Raw genomic sequence first — 24,397 nt, 5'->3', positions numbered from 1 at the left:
ATATTCGAAGTTTTATAGAAACGATTTGCGAATAAAGAAGGAACTTTGGAAACTTATTGTCGATCGTCACGCGCGAGCGCAGTTTTTCCCGAATATTAAATTATTCGCGTCTGGGGAGACCACGGCCTTGAAAATTTTGAATCTGCTTTAATCTTAAAACGTCATATAGGATTCAATAGAATTCCGTTTTTAGAAAGTTTGTTAAAAGTTTCACGGTATTTTTCTCACAAAAAAGACAATATTTCATGAGCTTAAAATATATTTCAATAATGATTTTTCATTCTAGCATCTTCTTAAAACATCAAAGAAATTCCAAACGAAAGAAGTGTTTGTGCATGGAAAAATTGCGAGGAAATGTCTCAAAAAAGAAGATTATGAATAATGCGATTATTTTCAGTACGGTAATAGCTGGCTAACTTTATCTGTTGTTTACGCGATTCTGCTCCGAAGTAGATTAAAGTTACTCGACGTTGACAAAACCGACCATTAGTCTTCGACTTACGCGATCAATTTATTGGCACAAATACCAAACTAATCTTAAAGCAGTTACGCGTTCAATCTAGCTTTCTAATTCAAAAATCACTTTTATAATTGTATTAAACTGTCAGTTATATGTTACTTTGTATAATCTTTGATCATCCCCGAAGGATTTCATCCCAGGAGAGGAAACATCTCTCTACCTATCCTATCTATCTAGCTGTATGCAGATTTCCGCATATTTAATGCATTTTGTAATCTTCGCGTTGACTGCAAGATGCATTCAAGAGTTAAGGAACACCATTCGATATGTTCGAACAATTCACAATATGCGTTCCCGAAGGCGCATTCCCCCTTTACGCGAAACTCATCCGTTAAAGCCGCTTCGAGGTATACATCAATGCGGGCTGTTTGAGAAAAATTGATATCGTCCGATAAAGGATTTTTACCGCTCTCCGAGACTCTTTCTCCTCTCCTCCCCCAACATCCTGGTAAACCGTTTGAATCTTCCTTTCTCATCCGCGTTTCATAGCCGGCCGTTCAATCTCGCGCCAAGGATCAATCGAGATTTTTCTCAGATAATTGAAATTTTGCGCCCGTATAGCTCTTTCCGCTGATACGGGTAGCTGAAAGGACACAAGCGATCGGGGAAATGGAATGGCGAGAAGCGTGAAATAGAGAACACCCACCCCTGTCAATCCGTAGAATTTCATTCAACATGCGTTTCGTTATCTCTAAAATTATCAGAAAAATTTTAACTTTTAATCCTAACAGATCTAAGAAGAAGTAAACAAAATGCCAAAAAAGTTTGAGCTTTATATAATATTTCCTTCTTAAAAAAGATTATAATGAGAGAGAATTTGATTATTTTTACATCCGTATTTTCGACAGACGAGAACACTTAATATCAAAAGATCCTCGAGTTCTCTCAAAATATTTGAAGTGAATCTAAAAATATTTATCAGTTTGTTTATGTCACAGGACAAATGCGAATCATTAAGCGCGAGAGCATCAACAGCGACGTTAACGCGCGGAGATAACGAGCTCCGTCAATTCGCGCGTTTCAGTTGCCGCGGCGAGTAATCGCCAGTGTCAAAATTAACTGCAGTTTACGTACGATTTGCTCGCGTTTGGTCGGGCCGCGACGGTACAAATCGCTGAAATCGGTAACCACCGGTTCCGTTTGATTAATACTCGTCCGGCGGACGACACGATTTAACGACGCTCATTCGCGAACGACGCCGACGACGCCTGAGATTCTCCATCACCGTATAAAAGCCTAATTACCCTGCTGACACTTTGCTCGCTATCGCGCTTTCTCAGTTTCGTTCCTTACATATATATATAGGATGTTCCACATCATCTGTATTTCTTATCTACCGATGACTCTTTGATAAATTGGCACGTATGCAAGAATGAAGTAATCCTATGATTCCAAAGATCTATTTTCGTTACAATTTCACAGCTATTCTTGCAAATTATGGACTTATCTCGTTTTCGAACTGTATTGAGAGTCGATAAAAGTTTTCCGATTTCTCAAACCGAACATCTACTGATAAAATCGGATACATGACTCTCACATACATTCTTTAAAGACTTGATAAATTTTTCAAAGTCCAGAGATTTGCCTTTATTTCATTCGAAAGTTTGATTTCTGTGTCGTAACGCGAAGAATTTATTCCTTTACTCGATATTTTCGTTTCTGCCCTTTTCTACCTTCAAAATTTTCGTATAAACAGTAATTTGACTCACCATCAGGAATCCATCAACAGCTTAATCCGATATCCGTTATCGTTGCATCCAGCGATCGCCTTCGAACTTTGCCGCGTCCTCGGGCTTCTTCGAAACTTCTGCTGCTCTCGATACTGTGTACACGCGCACGTGGCGAACCTACAATAATAATTATTGTCATTATTACCGCGCTGGCTTACCGGTCGGCCGCCCTAAACCAAAGTTAATTACCAGCCGCCGTGGCTAATTTAAATCAAGACTAATTGACCCGTCCCTCGACCCTCACCCCGTCATCATTACCGCGCTCACACCCTGTCCCCCTTTGCATTACGAAAGTTTCGCCGAAGTTACATTATATATGGCGAAACCCCTTGGACCCCAGCTCTCTCTCTCTCTTTCTCTCTTTCTCTTTAGCTTTATCTATTTATCTCGTCGATTTTCGTGAAAGTCGCTAGAGACTGATGATGAGTTTCTATGAATAGGCGGGAACTTTTTCTATCAAAATAGATCTTATACGCGATAATGTAGACTTTGAAACTTGCTTCACGAGTTGCATTTTTTTCAGCTAGGTGTATACGTAACATTTATAAATTATAATACAGAATATGTCAATTCACACAGAATATTATAATTATTATTAGTATAAATTATATAGTTATCGTTAGTACAAAATATTAATATTTATTAAAATGTATTTTTATAGAATATTAATTTATAAATTATAAATCATAATACAGAATGTATATACATATAAAATATCATACTTTATGTAAAATATATCTAATTACGGAGATAATTTTTTGGCGTGATACATATCGATTTTTTATTGGGTCAGGAATCAAATATAAATCATAATAATTTCAATAGATTGCCACGTAAAAGAAGCAGAAAGAAACTCAATTTATTTAGCCGTAACAGTGGAGATCGCTTCGAGGAAACTAGCATAATTGCAGAAAGTAAGTCACTCGCGTTCTCGTAGAGAACTCAACTAACTAGTATGAGTAAATAGCAAAACAGTTTCGAGTAAACGCAGTTTGTATCCATAGTTAGGTAGTAGGGAACATTTAGGCGTGTTTTTGGTGGCCCACGGGACTATTTCCATAGTTCAAACTTTCTAGCCCGTGAAATTGGTTTAAATAGCGAATTACATATGCGGTGTCGTAACACACCCGTTTCACTAATAACAATTTCTTGTTGAGAAAAACTCCACTCGAGACTTGTCGAAGAGAGAATTATATCTTGTCGATATATCATTAATTTTATAAAATTGTTGATAGAGCATAAATTAAACTTGCATATAAATTATTAGTGAAAATGTCATAATATAATATATGACAGAAAAGAACTATTTTAATCAATATAAAAGTAATGAGAATGAGAAATATATGCGTAGGCATATATTTTACATCGCCAAGTTACGGAAATCAAAGAATCTACGGAATGCTCATGCATTTCGGAATGTTTGTAAATAGCTCCGAGCGCGTTGCGGTTTAACGTTCGTCGTGCAACGTTAGTAAATTCTGGCCTTAAGACCTGGGCGTTTAATCGCGCTCGTTTAATTTTGAGGCGAATGTGTCTCGCGTTAAGAGGGCACGTGCTTGCTCACCCCCGCAGGGAACGGCGGTCCTCTCTGTCTCAAGGGCGGCCGCGCGAAAAACCGTAGATTCTCCTCCGTCGCTGTCACGGGACGCTGGCAGTCACCCACGCGCCCATTAAGGTTCCCGCATGGCCGCTATAAGGTGCTTAAGGTGCCTCGTGAGGCACACGACGGTGTGTGCCGACCCTTTTATAATTAAGACGTTACTTTACGAGAGCGTGCGAGCGCACTGCATCGCACCACGTGCGCATCTGTGTCGTCTCGACCCGAGACGAGAGGAACAAAGGAGGATATGTGACAGGTAAATGGGGGGCGTGCATTTTGCGCGACGCATAATTAATTAAATCGTCTCGGCGTCGAGACAGCGTACGAGGTTAAAATAAAATGCGCGAACAACGTATATTCAGAATGTATACTCTCTTCTCCAGCGAGATACAGAGAACGAAAATTTGATATGATAATGACTTACATAGAGATTAAACTCTGACACGAGGAATAATTACGAATTATGTGTACGACTATTACAAGATTACAGAAAATGAATGTTTATTCTTCGAGTACCTTTTTTTATGACTTTTTCTACTGGCTCGCTTGTAAAATTTTTATTTTGCGACTTAACGCGCGAATGTCAGAGAAGTGACTGCGTAATACTCCAGTTAGCTGAAAGCACATTTAGACCGTGATGAATCGTGTACTAGCCGAGACAAATCTAACGTCACGTGTACTCATAATCTTCGCAAGAAACTACCGGAAACATTAACCTTCTTCTAATGTGAATAAGACTTAGAGAAAACGAGTTCTGAAAGGAATATAAATTGGTCAAGATATATATTCGTTACATTTACAAAGCGCTTAATGGATCTTAATTAGGAGTTGAGATATTTTGCAGAAAGCACATGTATATACATGTAATAAAATGTAATTATGAAAAGAAAAAATGATGTGTAATAGAAAGTCACTATATGATTGATTCGTATCTTTTGTATTGATATTCATATTACTTTCTAACAAGATAAAGTATACTCTGTCGCTAAAAATCGTAAAGATATGTTGAGATATTTTTCCAACGTATAACGTCTCGATAAAATATCGTGAATTTGTTCGCGTCCTAAGACTTCCGACTTTCTTCGCTCCGGCAATATTGAGCGAATTTTATCCGAGCGAGAAAAACGACCGAGGTTGGCAATTCATTCGGGCGACCTTAGATACAGCCGTAGATCTCGGCGCAGCCGGACGATAGTATCGACGGCACTGTACCGAGCCGATAAATCGACCGGTCCTTTGGTTTGCATTCGTATCCTTATTTCGAGCTATTTGTCTCGAGTTTCGAGGGGGATTTCAGCGCAACGGCTTAAATCTTTCCGACTGATCCCGCGGGACAATCTCTCTCTCTTTCTCTCTCTCTCCCCGGAATGGGAGAAACTCGGAGTTTAGCAGCCGAAAAGGAGACGATATATGTAGAGCTCCGCCGCGATCGTAGAAACTAGATTGCGGAAACGATTATCTGTCGATTCGTGTGACTCGTCTTCTTCCTCCTCCCCCGACTTCGTTCTCGATTCCGCACGCGGAATGCAATTTACTAATTTATCGAAGTTGTGCTCGACGATACTTAGACTGGATCGTGAAATAATATATTAGATTGGCGAGCACGATTCTCTCTCTCGTATTTCGTAAGACGAATGCAAGACAGTTCAAGAATAAAAAATCTTTGTACTATACCTCTGCGGAGGAAAAAGTTAGCTATCTTAAAGTTTCTATTTCATTTTCTGAATAAAAATAAAGAAGTTTTTTTGTGCAATAATATTAATTTGTGTATATTATATAAGGAATATTAATTAACATTAATTTAATACATATCTCTTTTTTTAGAAAATTTATTAGAGATTATATATCGCAATTTTTTATTGCAATTATTCAATGTTGTCCGCATCAATTAATTTTCGAATTAATAAAGTGCTCTCTTGAACTTAAGTAAAATATAGAAGCTGTTTAATTAAGCAAAATCTTTTTGAAATTCTAAATATTAAATAATTTTGTCGTCAAATTTTTTTATATAAATTTTTATCAGAATACTAACTGATAAAAAATAATCAATTTCCTCAAAGGCTATTATATTACGAAAAATTTTTTAGCGACATACGCACGAAATATCTATATCTATTATCAACATCTTTCGTCTAAATATAAAAAAAAATATTTGTTTTACGTCGCCACTTTAGTTAGTGTTTGTAGGCAAAACTCGTCTGTCGGGATGGCGAAAATTAAACGAGGCACCCGTAGATCGTTAATCGTTGACAGCGGAGACGGCAGTCTTCCGCTCGGAGGGCTCATTTTCAGGGTAGCCTGTCCGCAGGTCTTCAAGAGGTGGATTTTAATGAGAGGCCCGGGAGGTGTGACGCACAAATAACGCGAACGAAGGCGCCTCGCTTCGATGTGCCTATTTACGCGCTTATACAAGGTGTTTTAGAATTATGTTTTTTTTAAGCAGACACTAAAAAAAAACTCTTAAAAATATACTGACAATTGCAATAAGCAAATTGGAGAAACATTGATAGCTGCATAATTATTTAACATTGAAAATAAAGAGATTTTAGCAAATTAAAACAGAGAATTTAAGAAAAAATAATTTGAAATTTGTTGTATATATCTAGATAGAAAATTTAATTGAAAATTAAACCGCGCATATTTTATTCACCTATTTCTCACAAGTATCCATATAAATTCGAATTTATTAGACATAAATATGCTCCAAGACTACTTTCGAAGCAGAGTTTCCGTTTAATCTTATCTATGTGGCTGCAAGCATGTCTATATAATAATTTTTGAATATCCCGTATGAGAATACCATATTTATATACATATTTTATGTATATACATATCAGCTGCTATCGATCTCTCAAGATGCTCAGGCAAAGTTTTATCACCAAAATAGCAATATCGACTAACACGCAATGGCAGCGTCTGCAGTGCCGTTTGATAATGCCAAAAGCTCTCTTTTATGACAGTAACAGCGAGTTTCGATAAGATTCATATTTTAGAATATTTTCTCGTACACATCTCTCGATCTTTTGCTTTTGATTGCATAAACTGCTCTATAAGGTGTCTGAGAAAATTTGATATTGAAAGATATACATTTCAGAAAAAAGTCAAAATACAGGATTTTTTAAAATATTGTATCGGATAAACAAAGTAATGTGCTTTTTGTTAAAAACTACAATAATTTTTTCTCTATCAAAAATCAATAGAACGCCATATTTCTAGCTAATTTAAAGTTGTTAAATTAAATCTGTGTGCTAGAATTCTACTATAAACCTCATTATCATAAATTTATTAGAGAAATTATGCGTGTAAAAATATAAATATTTTATTATTCTGGCCATCTCATTCTGACTATTATTTTATTAGTCTGCGCAATCCGATTTTCATTATACATAATACAATTTATTTATTTATTGCTGAGCTCATATCAGTCAAGTACGACGCGATGCAAAAGTATACATATGCACTGATATTTGCATAAAAGGCGATGATATTATAGTATCATTTGAAAAGCGAATATATGCCGAGATGGAATGATTAACTATCGCGTGTACGATGAAACAAATTTTTAAGTTACTCCGGATCTCCCATCCGACGCGGCCGCGAGATTGCATTTCGAGACAGCCGCGTTGATTAACTCCGGCTAACAACGCCCGCGGGAGCACCCGTTATACAATTCCCGCAAACATCGTCAAATATTCATACTCCGTGCGCCGCCGGGCGGGAACGTCGATGCGCGATCGACTCGTTCGCCGTTTACCTTTTTATCTCGGTTACGCGATGAACCCCGACGGCGCCCCGGCATTCGTTTCCGGGCACCCCGGGTGCCGTGGCAATAAACGATTCGCGCACCACCGCAATTCACCCCCCGACTTTTCCGACAGCGACAAGTACCGCGCTTGGCGATTCCGCTTCCAACCGGCGCTCCTGGCGGCTGCCGATAACGCACTATCGAAGAGATAAATAAATTTAAGAGTCGCGTGAACCGCAAACGCAGAAGTGGTATTGCCAGAAAATTAAAGCGCCACGAGGAGAAAATTAAAATAGAAACGCGTATATATACAATTATTTTCATGTATATGATCGTATGCTTTTATCTCATCATATTATATTATCAGACAGATCTTTTAAATTACATAATTTTATTATTAACTAATTTTTTGAAAGTAATAAAAAAACAATCAATATAATTTGCATAATAGTATTTTAGCAATATATACTTATTTTATTGGCATGATTAAGACTTTTAAATTGGAATTAAAAATTATATATCTTATATTCCTATGTGTGATATATCGGATACACGGTTCGCGAAAAAAAAAATATAAAATATTCCGAGAATGGTATAGAGAGTTTATTTTAACAATAGATTTCTCTCGATAGAGATGCCAAATAGTCGTTACCACCTGTAACTCTTTGCTCAACAAATTCGACGTAGGCGATATTTTTGTTCGCAGAAACACGGCGAGACACATGATTGTTATATCGCGCTTCCGTTTTTCCGCGCGCCGCTGATCAAGCGAAACGGACGATGCTCTGTAATGTCGTGCCGTTTTAATAAACCACGTGTGTGCTATGCTGATCGATAATAGAATCCGTATAACGTATCCCCGGCCACCCTCGAATCGGCCCGGATGAACCGCACGCGAACGTCGACATCAGGAACATATATATATATATATATATATATATATACACGCGAGCTGTCTCGATCTGTTCTTTTTCTCTCTCTTTCTCTCACTCTCTCTGTCTCTCTCTCTTTTTGCTCGACCAGTAGTTAACCAAATTAAACGTAATTTGAATTTCGTTTGAAATTCAATCGAGATGCCCCGCGACGGGCCGCCGGCGGGCGCGTTATCGAATAAAAATATCGAAAATTCCGCGCGCACAACGGAACAACGGTCACGTTCGCCGAAGCTACCGAACGGAATTTCCGAAATTCCGGACGCGATCGAAGCGAGACAGATTGACGGAGAGATTTATCGAAGAAAAGAGAGAGAGAGAGCTCGAGTCGGGATTGAACGCGAAGCAGAATGAAGTGGATTTTTGTTTGGCGTAGTTCCCAATCTTCTCCCCTTCACTTTTTACAGCTTCACAAGCGAGAAGCGAGAAGCGCGTTTTCCGCAACGCATTGTACGCGAAACTCGATTCACGAACATTGTTTTTATCGTTACCATACAAATTTATCGTTTTCATTATCGGCTGCTTTGCAGCAATGAATTCATCTACTACTGTTCCACAAACTAATTTTGAAATTCTGGATTCAATAAACGATTTATTTACGAATTAATTACAAAATATCGATCTTTATGTGTTGACGCATAATCCGACTACTCTCTGTTTTATTTAGGCGTAGCATAACTATGTATACATCACATTGTCAGATACGTGATGTGTGACAATATGGCCTAAAAGCAATTTATTGTTTGTCAAGTCACCGATGAACTTCGTGAAACAATCGAACATGTATCAGACAATTTGTGAGACCTTGTATGTACGTTATTGATCAAAGCCATCGCGTCGCTCGACCGAATTACGAAGTCCGGACACGACACGGAACATGGAGATAACCGCGAGAGTAATTGCGGTAGTTCGATAGTGGATAGAACTGAAACCATAAACCGCTTAATTGCTGTTAGAATAGAGATAGACACGTTTCTTTGTTTGTCTTTTTATCTGTTTCTTAATTTTCCTGCATATCTATTCTTATAACATTACCTTTATTGCATCAAGTTTATAGAAAAAATATCAATCATATATATAATATAATTAAACGAACGAAATATACATACATTATGAATAAGCGAATGAAAAACGATAAAATATTTATTTTATCAATACTTTTTAAATAGCACACAAAATAAAACGCATATGATTGCTTGAAATAAAAGCACTCATAGATGAGTTCAAGATTATATTGTTTCTAATATCTTATTTATATGATATTATTGTCTACATATATAAATCCCCCCAAAAAGAAAAAAAAACAATATAAAAAATCCTGATAAATTTTTTAGTAGAATGACAGTTTTAAGTAAAAATATTACTTAATATAATCTTTTGTATACATTTCCTTAATGTGGATAATCAAATAACTTAATTAATTATAAAACATGCTATTAATTTAATATTTTGATTACGAGTGTAAACCACAGACTTCTATATATTATCTAGACTGCTAATACAGGCTTTGCGAATGAAGCCAATTGAAACGACACGCATTATAGCATTTTGCGAAAATATATTTTACAAAATGTCATGCATCACTTAGACATCGCTTCATGTACATTATCGATCACTCACTTATACATTGACAGGATATATGTACGTGAGGTACTTTCAAAGATGGCGGATTGTTATTTACTGACTTCAATGCAACCTGTACTAAACTATAGCAATTCAGCAGTCTAGATAATATATAGAAGTCTGTGGTGTAAACTGAAATTTAAATAAAAAAATGAAAGAACAAGAAAGTTTTTCTCAAACTGATCTTACAAATTGAGAACTGAACACACGAGTGTGGCGTAACAAGCGATCCGAAACAACATTATTCGCTTCTAGTTTAGATCCCGAATCACGATCCGCTTGAGAACTCGCGGAGGACGCACGAGTAGAGCCGGACTTCCTGTTTCAGGATAGAACGCTAAAGGCCGAATAAAGCCTGTTATAAGCCGCCGGCGGAAAGTCTCCCCGATCTTCGCGGTGAAGTTTGCGCACAGTTTAGTCGGGCAGTTTGCTCGCGGGGATTTCCTCGCCGGCGGGAAATATATCGAGCCATCGAGCTGTATTACGAATGCGCGGAAGCGGCACGAAAGCACGCGGAAACCGGACGGATCGCAACGACACAGGGAACAAGGGATCGTGTTTGGGAAATGCCGATCGATCCCGACGGCGACCAACTCAGACCATAATCCGTTTAATTCCCGACCAACGAAATGTCCTTTGTGTTTGATTAACTCGCGCTAATCCGCGCCTGAGCCAATTGTTTTGCTAAATCAATCGCGTATCATGCCGCAAGGTCGAGCTTTCCGATCGAGCGGTCGCATATTGATCGGTCAAAACGTGGACCCCCGAAATCGCGACCTGAGTGCAAATGTTCCTCGCCGTTGTGCACCCCGCGCGATGCATCGAATATCCCAATCGGGCAAAGTAAATCCAATGTCACGCTCCGAATAACCGCGTCGTTATCCTGCCTCGATGCCGCTGTTGACATAGACGAACGGATGACCGATTGACGCAGAGAAGAAAATTTTTTAAATTATTTTTTAATTATAAATATATCAAACAAGGATGAAAAAATAAATATTATATATTTTTCGCGTTTTTTCTTATATTCTTATATTATTACGCGATTGTCTAATACAGATAGTCGAATACAGATACGTGAATAGATTATGGAAATTCGTGGTCACGGAAATCGATGTCTACTATCACATAGCGTCTGCGCATTATGTGCAAAAACGTGATGTGATTGCATTAGGAAAATTCAACAGATCGAGAGACTATTTTTAACCTATTAATTGTGCGCGAAGCGCATGATATCGACTTGATATTATTACAGCACGCGAAAAGTTCCTGTTCAATTTTTAATGAAATCTTTCAATAAGAATGAGAAAGATTGTCGCGAATTTTTTTCACATTTGACTCAATTACAATACGCTATACGAGAAGGGAAGAGAAAAGTGAGAATTAACTAAATTTACAAACATAAATTTGCTCAACATTCATTAATTTACCGTAGTTTCTCGGTTCACAATAAGCTTAAGTACTGTTCTGCTATGTAAGCTTTGTATAATGCAATAGTATTATACAATAGTATCTTCTATAGCGTACGTGTCACAATCATCTTAATATACCTACATGGTATATAGCATATACGAAGCATAGATTTCGCGTTTATATACGTCAGATCGACCGTGTTTTCATACCCACGAGGGTCGCGTAATTATATCGTAACATCGCGAACGGGGAAGTGGGAATACGTTAGTACGTCAGAAATTCCATCGCAGATGTCGAAACGGCGAACCACATCGCGCATTTCCACGCGTGACCACGATATTCGATAAAGGTTCATTTTGTCCCATGAAAATTGGATTTTCCGGGGTGGTACTACGTGTGCGGCGCAACATATGCAAGCGTGGATTCAGTTCAGCAATATATCCAGAAAGGTAATATTTGATTTCTCTCGCGCGACCCGTTTGTTTCGCGGAAAATTCGATGTTGCGATATAATCTAGCGGCGTTACATCTTTCGTTCATATTTTCAATTCGCAAAACGTATCTTTCCTCCGATTATAACGTGTGCCTACACACTTTATAGCGTTTTCGCACAAAATTCATATGATCGATCTAACTACAATAAAAACTGATTTTTATTAGTTCTATTTTATTAATTATAAATTATAAATTATATTGTTTGATATGTAAAGAGCAATTGTGCTCACTATTTTGAATTTCCCATTTCATATTAGCTGTGTGTCATGCTAATTTCCATAGTTTAATTAAGGATTTCAATGCGTTTCGATTCGAGCTTCTCTCGAAATTGTTAATTTCAATATACCTACGTTCATATTATTAAACGTTATCAAGCGCGATAGTTGATAGCCTTTAGTTTCAAGACAAGGGATGCTCCTGACCCTCTCAAACGGACCGCGGAGATGAATTACGTCAAAGTAAATTGATTTCGAAGCAATCTCCTGTTCTGCTTCCTGCGGGCGGAAGACGATGTCGGATTTATGAGAAAAGCCTAAAGGTCCTATGGACGGTTTTTAAAAGTATTATATATCCTGCCAACTATACGTTTTGATTTTACTGCGAAAAGTATTTTGATATTTGATTTAAAAATAGAAAAAAAAAGATCACACATTTAGGTTTTTCTCTTGAAAAATAGAAGCTTACACAGTAAGCTTGTACAGTAAAAGCTTTGCCAAAGATTAGTTGAATTATAAGATGTTTCGTCGTATATGTGTATTGCGCGAGCTTTTCCTGGTTTAATTCTGGTTTCTCGCAAATATCCCTTCCCGTCTAGCCCCAAATGGAGACATTAAAATATTCCACGAGTGAGGAAACATTGCACACGCGCGTCTACCAGTAGCAGCGACTTGCATTTGCAGTTTACTTTAGACCGGCTCTCTCTGCTGCAATATAATCTCATTATTCCGCGAATACCTGAATGAGACGAGCGAGAAAATATACCGGCTGCCTCTCGTGCGGATCACGCTCGCCCTGGTCTCTTTCCCAACCTCCGCTTTCTTTCCTTATCCCGGTGGCTTCCAGGAAATCTTTCTTCGCGAACTCTAGATTTAGTTGACGAACACCAGCACGCATACAACACACACACACATCTCTCTCCGCAAATACCTTCAGACACCTACACGTGTTCGGCTAGATTGAGCGTGAAATACAGGAGGATCAGCCGCACGAATACTCATACATAAATGTGCACTTGCGTGTATATATGTATATCCGACGTAAAATAACACGAGTAAATCGATATACGCACGCAATATAGATGCATAAGAGTATCTAAAAAGGATATCGCGAGCTAAACAATTTCTTATTATTTTGAGGAACGAAAACGGTGATTTATTCTTGATCCACAAATCCAAATTATTTTCTATATATATTTTTGCTTTTTAAAAATAAACATCTTGATTATAATGTTAAATTGCTTATATTATACAATTTAAAAATTTTGAAACTTCTATTTTGGAAGATTGTCATACGAATATCCTCTTCGCAACTTTTTTTTTCAAAAAAACTATAAAATTTATAGAATTGTGTTGAAAGTCTCGTTTATGTTGCAGACAAATTTTTAAAAATTCAGATTTTTTTATTCATTTATGCGTGTATATATACAGTGAACGTTGCACCGATATTGATATTTTTGTTGCCGTCTTTAAGTACCGCGGCGGGAATTTATGAAATTCATCTTTAAACCTCGCGCACGTTTCTGCGCGCGACTCTCTGCCAAGGAAAACACCGCCGCGTTGCGGAAGATTAATCTACGTCCGCTCCTAGGAACGGCGTCGCCTAAAAAAAATCCGTACAACATGAACGTCATAAGGTTAAATCGCAATGAAGGGATGCACTCTCTCTTAAATTTTCCTTGAGATAGAAGAGATTTAAATTCATATTATTTTCTCTTCTCTGGAGAATACATAAAACTTTCGAAACTAATTTAATATTGCACGCAAGAATTTCTTAATAAGCGATAAATATAAAAAATGTATTCATAATCTGTTTGTACTTAAACAACCGTAGTTAAATATATGCATGAGAAGTTTGAGAGAATATTTTATATTACTCTAAATGTGTAATATTTATACAGAGATTTTCTCTTGTAATGCGAGTTTTCGCATTTTTCGAGTGAGATAAATCATTATAAAAGTTCATCTATCTCCTTCAAAATTGTTATGTCGCGTTTAATAGGATACGTTCTGACAGCAATATGGGTTTTGTAAAACGGAAATAGTATCAGGTCAGCTCAATAAAAACAAGTGCCATAAAATTCCACATCATTTTGCGTAACCGTTCTCAGTAACGATTAATATGCCGAGAATATGGATGACTAAAAATATACGCGCACACAGTCAAGGTTAAAATAACTTCCAGAATTTATCCCAGCCGGATACCGAGATGTCAGGATGTCTCTCAAATTAATATCGCGTAGACATTGCGAAATTATGAAATTAGATACTGTAATATAATAGAAATGTAATATCTAATATAATAATATTCGCTGACGATCGTTAATATCAATCAAGCTGTTTTCAAAACTATTTGATACAAGAAACTATATAAACTATTCGTAAAAAATAATTTAAATAATATCTTACTAATCACACATATATTGTCGGACTATTTAAAAAATTCATCTTTGAAAAATTTTGCACATAAATAAATTAATATTTTATCTTTTATAAATCGCAGAGAAACACCCTTTATATAAGGTCGTTAATAAATGTTTTTCATTAATAAATGCTTTCGTGTTGCACGCGGCACAAATTGACGATGATTAAGGCACAAAGGAAGTTCAGATCGCTTCATATTAACGCTTCATATTAACGATGCTCACCGATTCGATCTAAGCGGATTACACGCGAATATCTCGGCGTCTAAATCACGCGACTTCCGACCGCCACACCGCGCCGCATCCCTCACTTGGGGACGGTCGACCGATGAATGGGACTAGGATGAATGGCGGATTCGTCTAAAGGACGCTTGTGAATGGTGTGTATTAGCGCCCGTATGTGTACGCGCGCAGTCCCGTATATTGTGCCAGAAACATGTCTCTATATATGCTAAAATATGAAGTGTAAAAAAAAACGTAGGAAGAAGATAATACGATTGATATTTGAATATATTGAAAGAAAAGAACGTAAGAATCACAAAGGAATATTCCCCGACCAATTTGAATCAGTCTTTTCTTTACAATGATGTTCAGATACATATAAAATATTTTATTTTTCTATTTCATATATTGCAATTTTATCTCCCTATCAAAGATGACGACGAAAATATACTTCTTCTCTCTCTCTTTTTTTATAATTCGCCTGTGGGATTATTTACCGGTACATTAGTGAGGCTTTTCACATGTGTGTATACGTTTATTACTCCCGCGCTCGGACATCATTAATTCGAAACAACATCGGACACAAAGCTATTTATAAATTGTAAGTGAATATATGTAACGGGATAATTATGTTCTTAATCGTTTTCAATTCCGCGTTTATGTATCTAAATATGATCGAGAGCTCGCTGTTATTTTTCACATACACTGAAATTTATTATATTTAAAATGTCATGTTTTTCTTTCCATATTTTACGAAACAAACTGTTGATATTTTCCGATAAATATTTAGTAATAAATTACTATCGAAAAATATAATTCGATAAATTTGAAACTTAGCTTTTGATAAAATGACGATAAGAGTAATTTAATGACAAAAATATTTAATATCAAAAATTATAGTTTCTGCAAATTGGACTTCAATAAAATAGAATATAAAATTTCTTATATTTTTGACTTTATTTTCTTCTAATATAATTTAACAAAAGAGTATGAAATCACTATATATGCACACTCCCGATATCACAATAATTTTATATAATTGTTCCCTTTTTAACTTACAACATTAATATGTAACAACGAATGAATTAAAATTACATTTCTATTTTTTCGAATGTTAAATCTCAAATAGATCCAGTGTACAGCCGCGAGCGAATTAATTTCGCATATATTCTCGCCCACGTTTTCACGCTTATAAAATAGGATTATAAAATAGAATAAAATATAAAAGAACAAATATTTTTTTTTTCCTTTTTTTTATTCGTGCGGATATGTTCAATTTTTCATAGGAGAAAAGAGAGAGAGAAGCGCCATTAATAATTAGAATAAAGTTACCGAGCAGCCGGAAGATAGAAATCGGCAGAGAAGTGGAATTATCGGGTAAGAACGAGATAAATAAGGAAGGCGTGCGTATCTTGCTTGCTTCGAGTAACGCGCGTAACAGAGCTAAATCTCTAACCACCGAGTGTTAAAATGAGCACCGGTCATGGAGAGAAGGATTAGTTTTCTCGAAGGCATCTAACCGTAATTATGGGATCAACGTGAATCACTTTCGCGCGCGATCAGGATAGTGCGCGAACCGCAAACATGCGCGCGATGCGGCCAGCGCAAATCTTTACTTGTGTGTGTGTGAGAAATAGGAAACTGTAAATATTCAAGATCTCATTTTATGTCAGAAGTTCGCGAAGGATTCAGTACTTTCAGGTTAAATTAGATAAGAAAGTACATGTAGAGAAATATATGTATATATAAATTTAGTCGTATAGAATAAAAAATGCAAATTTTTATTATTTATATAGGAAACGTCCAAATAAAATAAATTGTAAATTCAAGATCTCATCTTATCAGAAAAAGCCTATAAAAGATTCAACACTTTCAGACTAATTAAAAATAATATATTTGAAGAGAGAGATATGTAAATTTTTAGTCGCAGATATAGAATGTAGAATATGCAAAATAAAAAATGCAAACTTTTTGTTGTTTTAGAAAACTTCCATATAAAATAAATTGTAAATTCAAGATCTTATCTTATCAGAAAAAGCCTGTAAAAGATTCAACACTTTCAGACTAATTAGATAAGAAAATATATTTGAAGAGAGAGATATCTAAATTTTTAGTTGCAGATATAGAATGTAGAATATGCAAAATAAAAAATGCAAACTTTTTATCGTTTTAGAAAACTTCCATATATAAAATAAATTGTAAATTCAAGATTTTATTTTATTATTAGAAAATGTCTGCCAAAGATTCAACACTTTCAGAATAATTAGATATTATCAAACATCTTGCACAATAATTATATATGCTAAGAGAACAATATATAACACTATTGTATTAGAATTTGTATAGAAATGAGAAAAAGATACATTGATCATTTACTAATGAACAATCATCTATGCTTAATGTATCTACTCTAAATAAGATTACGCGACAGTCTCGATATTCGCACTCACATTCTATCACTCGGTCTGAGAAAAGTATCTTTATTTCCTTTTTGCTCTATTTTTTATTCTTTTTTTTCTTACCGTTCACCGCTTATTCTCGCGAACCGGATGCGCGATGCTCGAAGTCGTAAAATACCAGCGTCGCACGCGCATGCGAGATAGAAACCGGTTGCTCTCTTTTTCTCTCTCTTATAACGGAAAACAAATATTTTTCGGTGCGGCTATCCAGCGGTTTTAAATATTTGGCATACACACGTTTCTCAACTTCCTGCTCGATGTGTTTATTTCTACATATTGACATGCTTCGCACAATGCGTAAATAAATGTAATAACCATTTTCGCGAAACACAATATAGTGCACATTTATGCAAGTATCCTGAAAACTTACACGGAAATTTGTTTAAATGCGAAACTATGATATATAGACATAATTTGATAACTTGTATTAAGCATCTCGCAATGCATCAATTAATTCAATCGTTTGAATAGCATGCATATGTTTTCATGTGCTCCAATCTATATTCTTGTTGGTTAAATATTATATAAAATATGACTATAATTTCTACACGAAAATATATCATTAATTAATTATTAATAAATTATTACATTATAAATATCTTGGCAATAATAATAAATATAATTTCTTTTCAATTTTTAAATATTTGAAATTTATTAATTATTTGAAAAAAAAAGAAGCATCTCACTCATATAGAACCGATATCCTTATGTGGAACTATGACAGATTTAATCCGACACTAGAAAACCCCCTCGTAAGCTATTGTCTTCGTCGCGTTATGAAATCTAACCACGTCGCTAGCGATAAATCAACGCGTCGAGCAACAGTCGGCCGATCTCGCTGGTAATTCTCGATCGTGCTACCGGTCAGCCGATCAATCACGCTCTTACAATCCTCGACACGTGCTCAATCCGACGAACGTCGCAGCGTACGAACGAACGAAGGTCAATGTGGTATCGCGAGACAGCCAACTAGCACCAGGTGGACCGTACACGCTAATTCACTAGTTTGCCTCATACAATCGGCATTGGGTGTGTCACGTTTCTCGATTCGCATCTGCCTATCCATACTCTTTGGATCTCAGTGCCGTAATTTTAGTCAGAGAAAAGTGAGATGAAATCGAACACAGAATCAAATCAAACCTAAAATGGATGTCTTTTTTTCTGAGACCTTTATGAGATCTAATTTATCTCGTTTTTCATACATAGTATGATTAAAATTGACGAAATAAAGACATGTTTCATATTATTTAACATCTTGCTTTATGTTAGTAATATGTATTTTAATAACTTCAAAAAGATCTCCACAAGTAGAGCATATAAATCCATTTTTTTATTATAATAATTTTTGTTTTGATAACTTAAGTAAATATATAATATAGAAACGTGCGCGAAATGCTCAGCATAATAATTGAAATAACGCGTAGCACATGTGTGCAAAATATATTCATTATATATTATACTATATCGTATATTATAATTTAATATTATATATTATAATTGTGTTAATTTGTGAGATACAGAAAACATTTTATTTTTTATAATTCTTTGCTCTCTTAATTCTTTAAACATTTTCCAATTCTTCGTTATTTTTTCAAAAGCTAATTATAAACGATGAAATTTTTCTGCGATTTTAAAACGGGTGTTCTATAGTTCGTCTCATCCTAGTCACGGTGACTATCACCTCTCTTGGTCTCCGTGGCAGTCGAGACTATAACACATTGCTTTCGGAGAATTAATTGAACGGCTGCGAGACGCAGAGATGCAGGGATGCGATGACTATACGGGATATAATGGATGGATAGTCGCGCAGCTAGATAATAGATGGATAGATACGCCGGTGGATGATAATGGGCCGTGTCAAGTGCGAGACGCGACGAGACGAACTGAAGTAACCCAAGTATCTGTAATGTGTACGCGACCACAGGGTCGAAGGCTATGAGGAGCCTGTGTGACGTAACACTCGTCCAGCATCTCGTCTCTGACATCAGAACCTCTGTACTTGTATACTACTTCTAGTCGCTATTACATAGACTAGACTATCCCAAAGTTAGCAAATTATCTGTCATCTATAAATTCTTTGACCAATTTACTAAGGAAAAATTGGTCAAAAAATGAAAAAATGAAAAAAAATTTGTTAATTTTGGAGTAGATATATAACCATTTTTTTATTTATAAATTTTTTAAGATTTCAATTTTTTAAATTTACTTAAATATATAGGTATATATATATGATTTCGCTATCTGTAATCTTTAGAACTTAGTTCCCGGAAAGCCATTTATTTTTAATAATCGAAAATATTGTTTGAATAAGTATTTTAATATATTTTATGATTGACTATTAAAAGCAATATCAATATAAGTCTAAAGTTATCCTATTATGTATCTTGCTATATATAACAGAGAGAGTTTGCAGACTATTTTGTTTGAACACTGAATTATTTGAAGATCATTGTAGGCTAGCCGGGGAAATCTAGCTAGTCGATCCTTTAATCCCTTGCTTTGTAAAGTGTCTTGTGGTCTTGCTCTATGTTCAATTCTGAGGGTTGAAACGCACAAGAATATCTCAAGAGAGATGCAGAACGATTTTAATGGTTGTTTTCGAAAACTTTAATAAAGAGAGAGATGAATCTTTTATAAATAAGGCTGTAAATATCATTTTAGTGGAGTTTGACTAATCGATCATATTGCTACTTTTATTTTGCCATGTCATTTAATATACGATAAAATAATAGATAATAAATAATACATAATAATAGATAATAAAAAAAATGATTGTTCTGCTATTTTAATAAATTATTCCTATTTATAGATAAGTATATCACAATATTATTTATTTATATTATTTATTTATTTATTGGACATTGATTGCATCTCGAAAAAGATGTACTTTTAGTTTGATATTCCGCGATGATTATTATAATAATAGTGGTCGAGGTTTATCATTTCGGTAACCTCTGCATAAAGATCAATTCCGACAATTGTTTGACTCGACCGAATTGTATTCTGCGCGCAATTTAAAGAACGTTTTGCTAACGACGCGTTTCCTCGTTCGCCAATGTCTGCGTGCCCAAGAGAATTAACTACCGCGGTTTAACCCGCATCGCCATAAATTGATTAAGTCACTGAAAGCGATGTAATTTGTCTTTTACTTTATTTTGTTGCAGATCAGTGTGGAAAGTGTCGCGCCAGCACGAAGAGGCTAAATCTCAACAAGTACTGCAAAAGAGACTATGGTAAGTATGTCTTCAAACCACACAATGTCGTCGACAGAGAACAGTGTATTAATTGCGCTTTCGTCCCTGAGATAATGGAACACGTAAAAACCCAAACATTGCACGCAAATCCCTTCGCAATGAGAATTTCTCAGAGTCCTATAATTAACTGATCGTTATATATATCTTGTACATACAGCTGCTACAAAAAGACTTCTAAAGATAGAACGACTCATTATCTATAAGATAAAAAAGTTTTCTTAATTTTCTTAAATAATATATATATAATATTATATATATAATATTATATATATAATATTATATATATATATATATATATTGTATATATATATATTGTATATATAAAATAAAGAATTAGACCTATATTAGACATTCCGTTGTTTTCCAAATAGAAAACAATTCAATATCGTTATATTCCGGCGAGCTAAACAAGAACTATCAGAACGACGATAAACGTGATGATATAGACAATCGTCGATTCTCTCGCTATTGTGAAAAAACATTACCAACACAAAGCCACCGGAATTGTTTCGGTTTTTATCGGGAATAGATGTGTACCTACTCTGGTAACGGGAGAGGACGCATGTGAAGCAACGATTTATGCCGGAGTGCCATTCTCTCCCTCAAAAGTCCTCAATAAAGTCGAATATAAACGTATGCTCAGAAAAAGAGAAACGTAAACAGAAAAAAAACAGGAAGGCAGTTAGAGGCAATTACGGATTTTGCTTTAGAAAGTCCCGGGAATTTCTCTTTCTTTCTTTATCTCGCTCCAAATTTTCATATTTTTTTCACAATAATTATAATCAGTTCTTCATATTTTTTCTAGTCATCGTTCTGTATAATAAAATATAAATATTGGTTGAGAACATTATTTTATTTATATTTATTATAGAGAACGATGACTAGAAAAAATATGAACAACTGATTATAAATCTCAAATCGCAATTTAGTAATCGATAAAAGTTCAAAAATTTCTTTATTTCGATTTTTAATATTTGAGACTCGGAGAGCTTGCTAGATTTAATCGTTGAGGAAAACAGGGGAGAAGATAGGGTTGTTTGCATATGATACTCTCTCCTCTCGCGGTGGTGTATATGTATAACGGTTCGTTCAAAAATGAAAGACTCGCGTTTTAATGGTGCCGAGTGCTTTCAATAATAGAATGGTATGCCTTTGAGTCATAGTCCGGCAAGAGTTTGGCCGGGCGGCGGCTTCGACCTCCTGTCTCTTTTCCTGTCCGCTCGTTTGATTCAGCGCAGATAAATCTTCAACAGGTCTGCACTTAGCTGTCTCCGACTTAGAATAGCGACTGAAACGACCGCGCGTCCCGCAACCGCGTCGCGAAACCGATCGAGAACGGCGACGTCGTCCTCGACGCTACGCGTGCTTCCACGTGTTTTTTTGCCATCGCGAATTTCGAATACGCGGAGGGGTTTGAGTAAAGGCACTGCCGTTCCATACAAAAACACATACAGCTGTTTCGGTATTTGCAATCCGTGAAAAAGAAAACCGCGACATAGAATGATCTCACGCAGTTATCCGATAAAAATGAGAGAATGAGAAAGAGCTGGAGAGAAAAGGGAAGAGAACGAAAATAGTTTGGAAAAAAAATAATTTTCTGTTCAAAAAACAAAACTATATTTTAAAGATAGCAATTAGTAAATTGCTGGAAATCTTTTCTTAATAGTAAAATTTAAAAATTTTAAGATTTTAAAAGAAAAATAAAATTGTAATTATGTAACTTTTCGCATAAATATTTAATAATTAAAAAAATCGTATTATGTATTCTATTTCTTGTCAATCACTTGCGTTCTTATAAGGAAATATGGAGCAATTCGAAAAATAAAATTGTAATTATGTAACTTTTCGCATAAATATTTAATAATTAAAAAAATCGTATTATGTATTCTATTTCTTGTCAATCACTTGCGTTCTTATAAGGAAATATGGAGCAATTCGAATCATAAATGGTGCAATAGTTCAACAAATGCCAGTGTGTGTAAAGCTTCCACGAAATGCGACGCTTTACACACCCCTATTACCGCAATAGAAATGTTATAAAATAAACAACTCACTCACCGATGCAATAGCGGAGTTGTAGTACACAGCACATTGATCTGAAAACAAAATATTCAAATTATGTATATACATGTGTGTGTGTGTATACATATATATATAAATGTTTTTATTTTGCATACCTCACAGTTGCCTCGACGTCGCCCGATGCCTCCCCGGGCCTCCTCCTCCTCTCTTGGTAGCACTCACGATACTCGCGATAACACGAATAATTACGATCGCCCGACACTTTACACGGCACTCCCGACACGCGAAACTTTACACGGCACTCCCGACGCGACGCGTGAGACACACGCGTATCTCGCGCATTGCACTTGCAATGAGAGAAAACGATTCGAAAACTGTAATCGCGCGAAGCAACAATCCGATCGGCACTCGAAAATCTCGCAGCGCGCAGCTTATCAGCAATGCTACCTGTAACAAATAAAATACATATATATTAGAGCAAGCTTATTATTTTTTGCATTATAACATACATGATATAAATATGTAAATTAGAATTAAAGATGGAGTAAGTTACTATCTATCTTCTTCCCTGTTTTCCTCAACGATACAAGTTATCAAAGAAAATGTATATTTCCGTTACAAAGATATATTCCGCTATTCCGATCCTACCCCGCGAAGAATGAAAAATCCCCAGAGTACAACGTGAGGAATAACGCGGCCCCATGATTCCAATAGCAAACTCCGGGGTCAAGCAGTATAAACTCGTAACGCCGACGTCGAGTAATGAATGGCCCGATCGAATGCAACTCAACGTTGAATCGTTTCGCCGGGGCATGACCCTAGTCCTTGGCGAAAGGCTAATAGTATCCCTGTCCAGAGGACGACAGGATCGATGGTACGATCGTAACAGGAGAGAAAGGAAGAAAAAAATCTCGCCCGACCGCGGTCCCCCGTTCAATTCTATAGTCTCGAACGATTGAAAGAACCCGGGCGTTCCTTGAACACATAAGGAACATATGTGTTCATATTAAAGCCTGATGCCGATTACGTATTTTAGTTACAACGTAAAATGTTGATTCTATGATTATATCTATTTAAAGTTTTATGATGATAAAGCAAAATTGTTGCATTTAATGAAATTTCAAATAATTTTTCGTTTAAATTATGTTAATTGTTTTAATTATTTTAATTGGTGCACAAGATGTGTATCAGATTTATGCTTTATTAGTATTAATGTTTGTAAATTATGAAATAAAATAATATAATTGTCTCCACAAGAATATTCTATAAAATAAGATTAAAGATCTTTTGATGTAACTTTGTTCTTAGAACAGAGATGTTTAATCTTATTTCACAGAATATTCTTGTAGAGACAATTATATAACTTTATTTATTGTAAAATATTCTTTTTCATCGTAGCTATTCTGGGCAGAATAACGGACAGACACAAGAAAAGCGATGGCTCGCAGGGCGGCACAAGTGTATCAGGCACATCCTGGATCCGATTCACTCTAAATGTCGACTTCATTTATAAGAAAAATTCCAACTCGAGGATTCGACGTGGTGACGTGTCTCTTTACGTTCATTCATCTGATCTGGCCTGCAGATGCCCGAAAATCAAGCCTAATAAGTAAGTACTTTATCTCTTGACAAATTGGATATATCTTTATTTTTTTTTATTCAATATTCTTGAAATTATTTTATTTTATCATTTAAAAATACTTTGCTCGTTGTTAAGCTGACAAAAGTTAATTTGAAATTTCAAG

At 35.7% G+C, this 24,397-nt stretch overlaps 1 protein-coding gene and 1 long non-coding RNA gene across 2 annotated transcripts in view; one reads left to right on the top strand and one right to left on the bottom strand.

The window, feature by feature from the left end:
* LOC145941355 (uncharacterized) overlaps positions 1-23,069 on the bottom strand; it is a 177,861-nt gene extending 154,792 nt beyond the window's left edge. The window contains exon 1 of the long non-coding RNA XR_014426169.1: positions 22,808-23,069. This is a non-coding gene — a long non-coding RNA (uncharacterized LOC145941355). The remainder of the gene's footprint in view (positions 1-22,807) is intronic.
* The window catches only part of LOC145941354 (netrin-1), a 183,286-nt gene that overhangs the window by 152,718 nt on the left and 6,171 nt on the right, over positions 1-24,397 (top strand). Inside the window, exons 5-6 of the mRNA XM_083047472.1 lie at positions 20,541-20,609; positions 24,051-24,261. Coding sequence (XP_082903598.1) covers positions 20,541-20,609; positions 24,051-24,261 — 280 coding nt within the window. The remainder of the gene's footprint in view (positions 1-20,540; positions 20,610-24,050; positions 24,262-24,397) is intronic.

This window comes from Prenolepis imparis, unplaced genomic scaffold (assembly GCF_030444845.1).
Source record: "Prenolepis imparis isolate NDT839.2.m4 unplaced genomic scaffold, iyPreImpa1.0 SCAF_10, whole genome shotgun sequence".
Lineage (NCBI taxonomy): Eukaryota > Metazoa > Arthropoda > Insecta > Hymenoptera > Formicidae > Prenolepis > Prenolepis imparis.
Note: the sequence above shows the minus strand (reverse complement) of the source record. Positions and strands in the feature narration are given on the sequence as shown.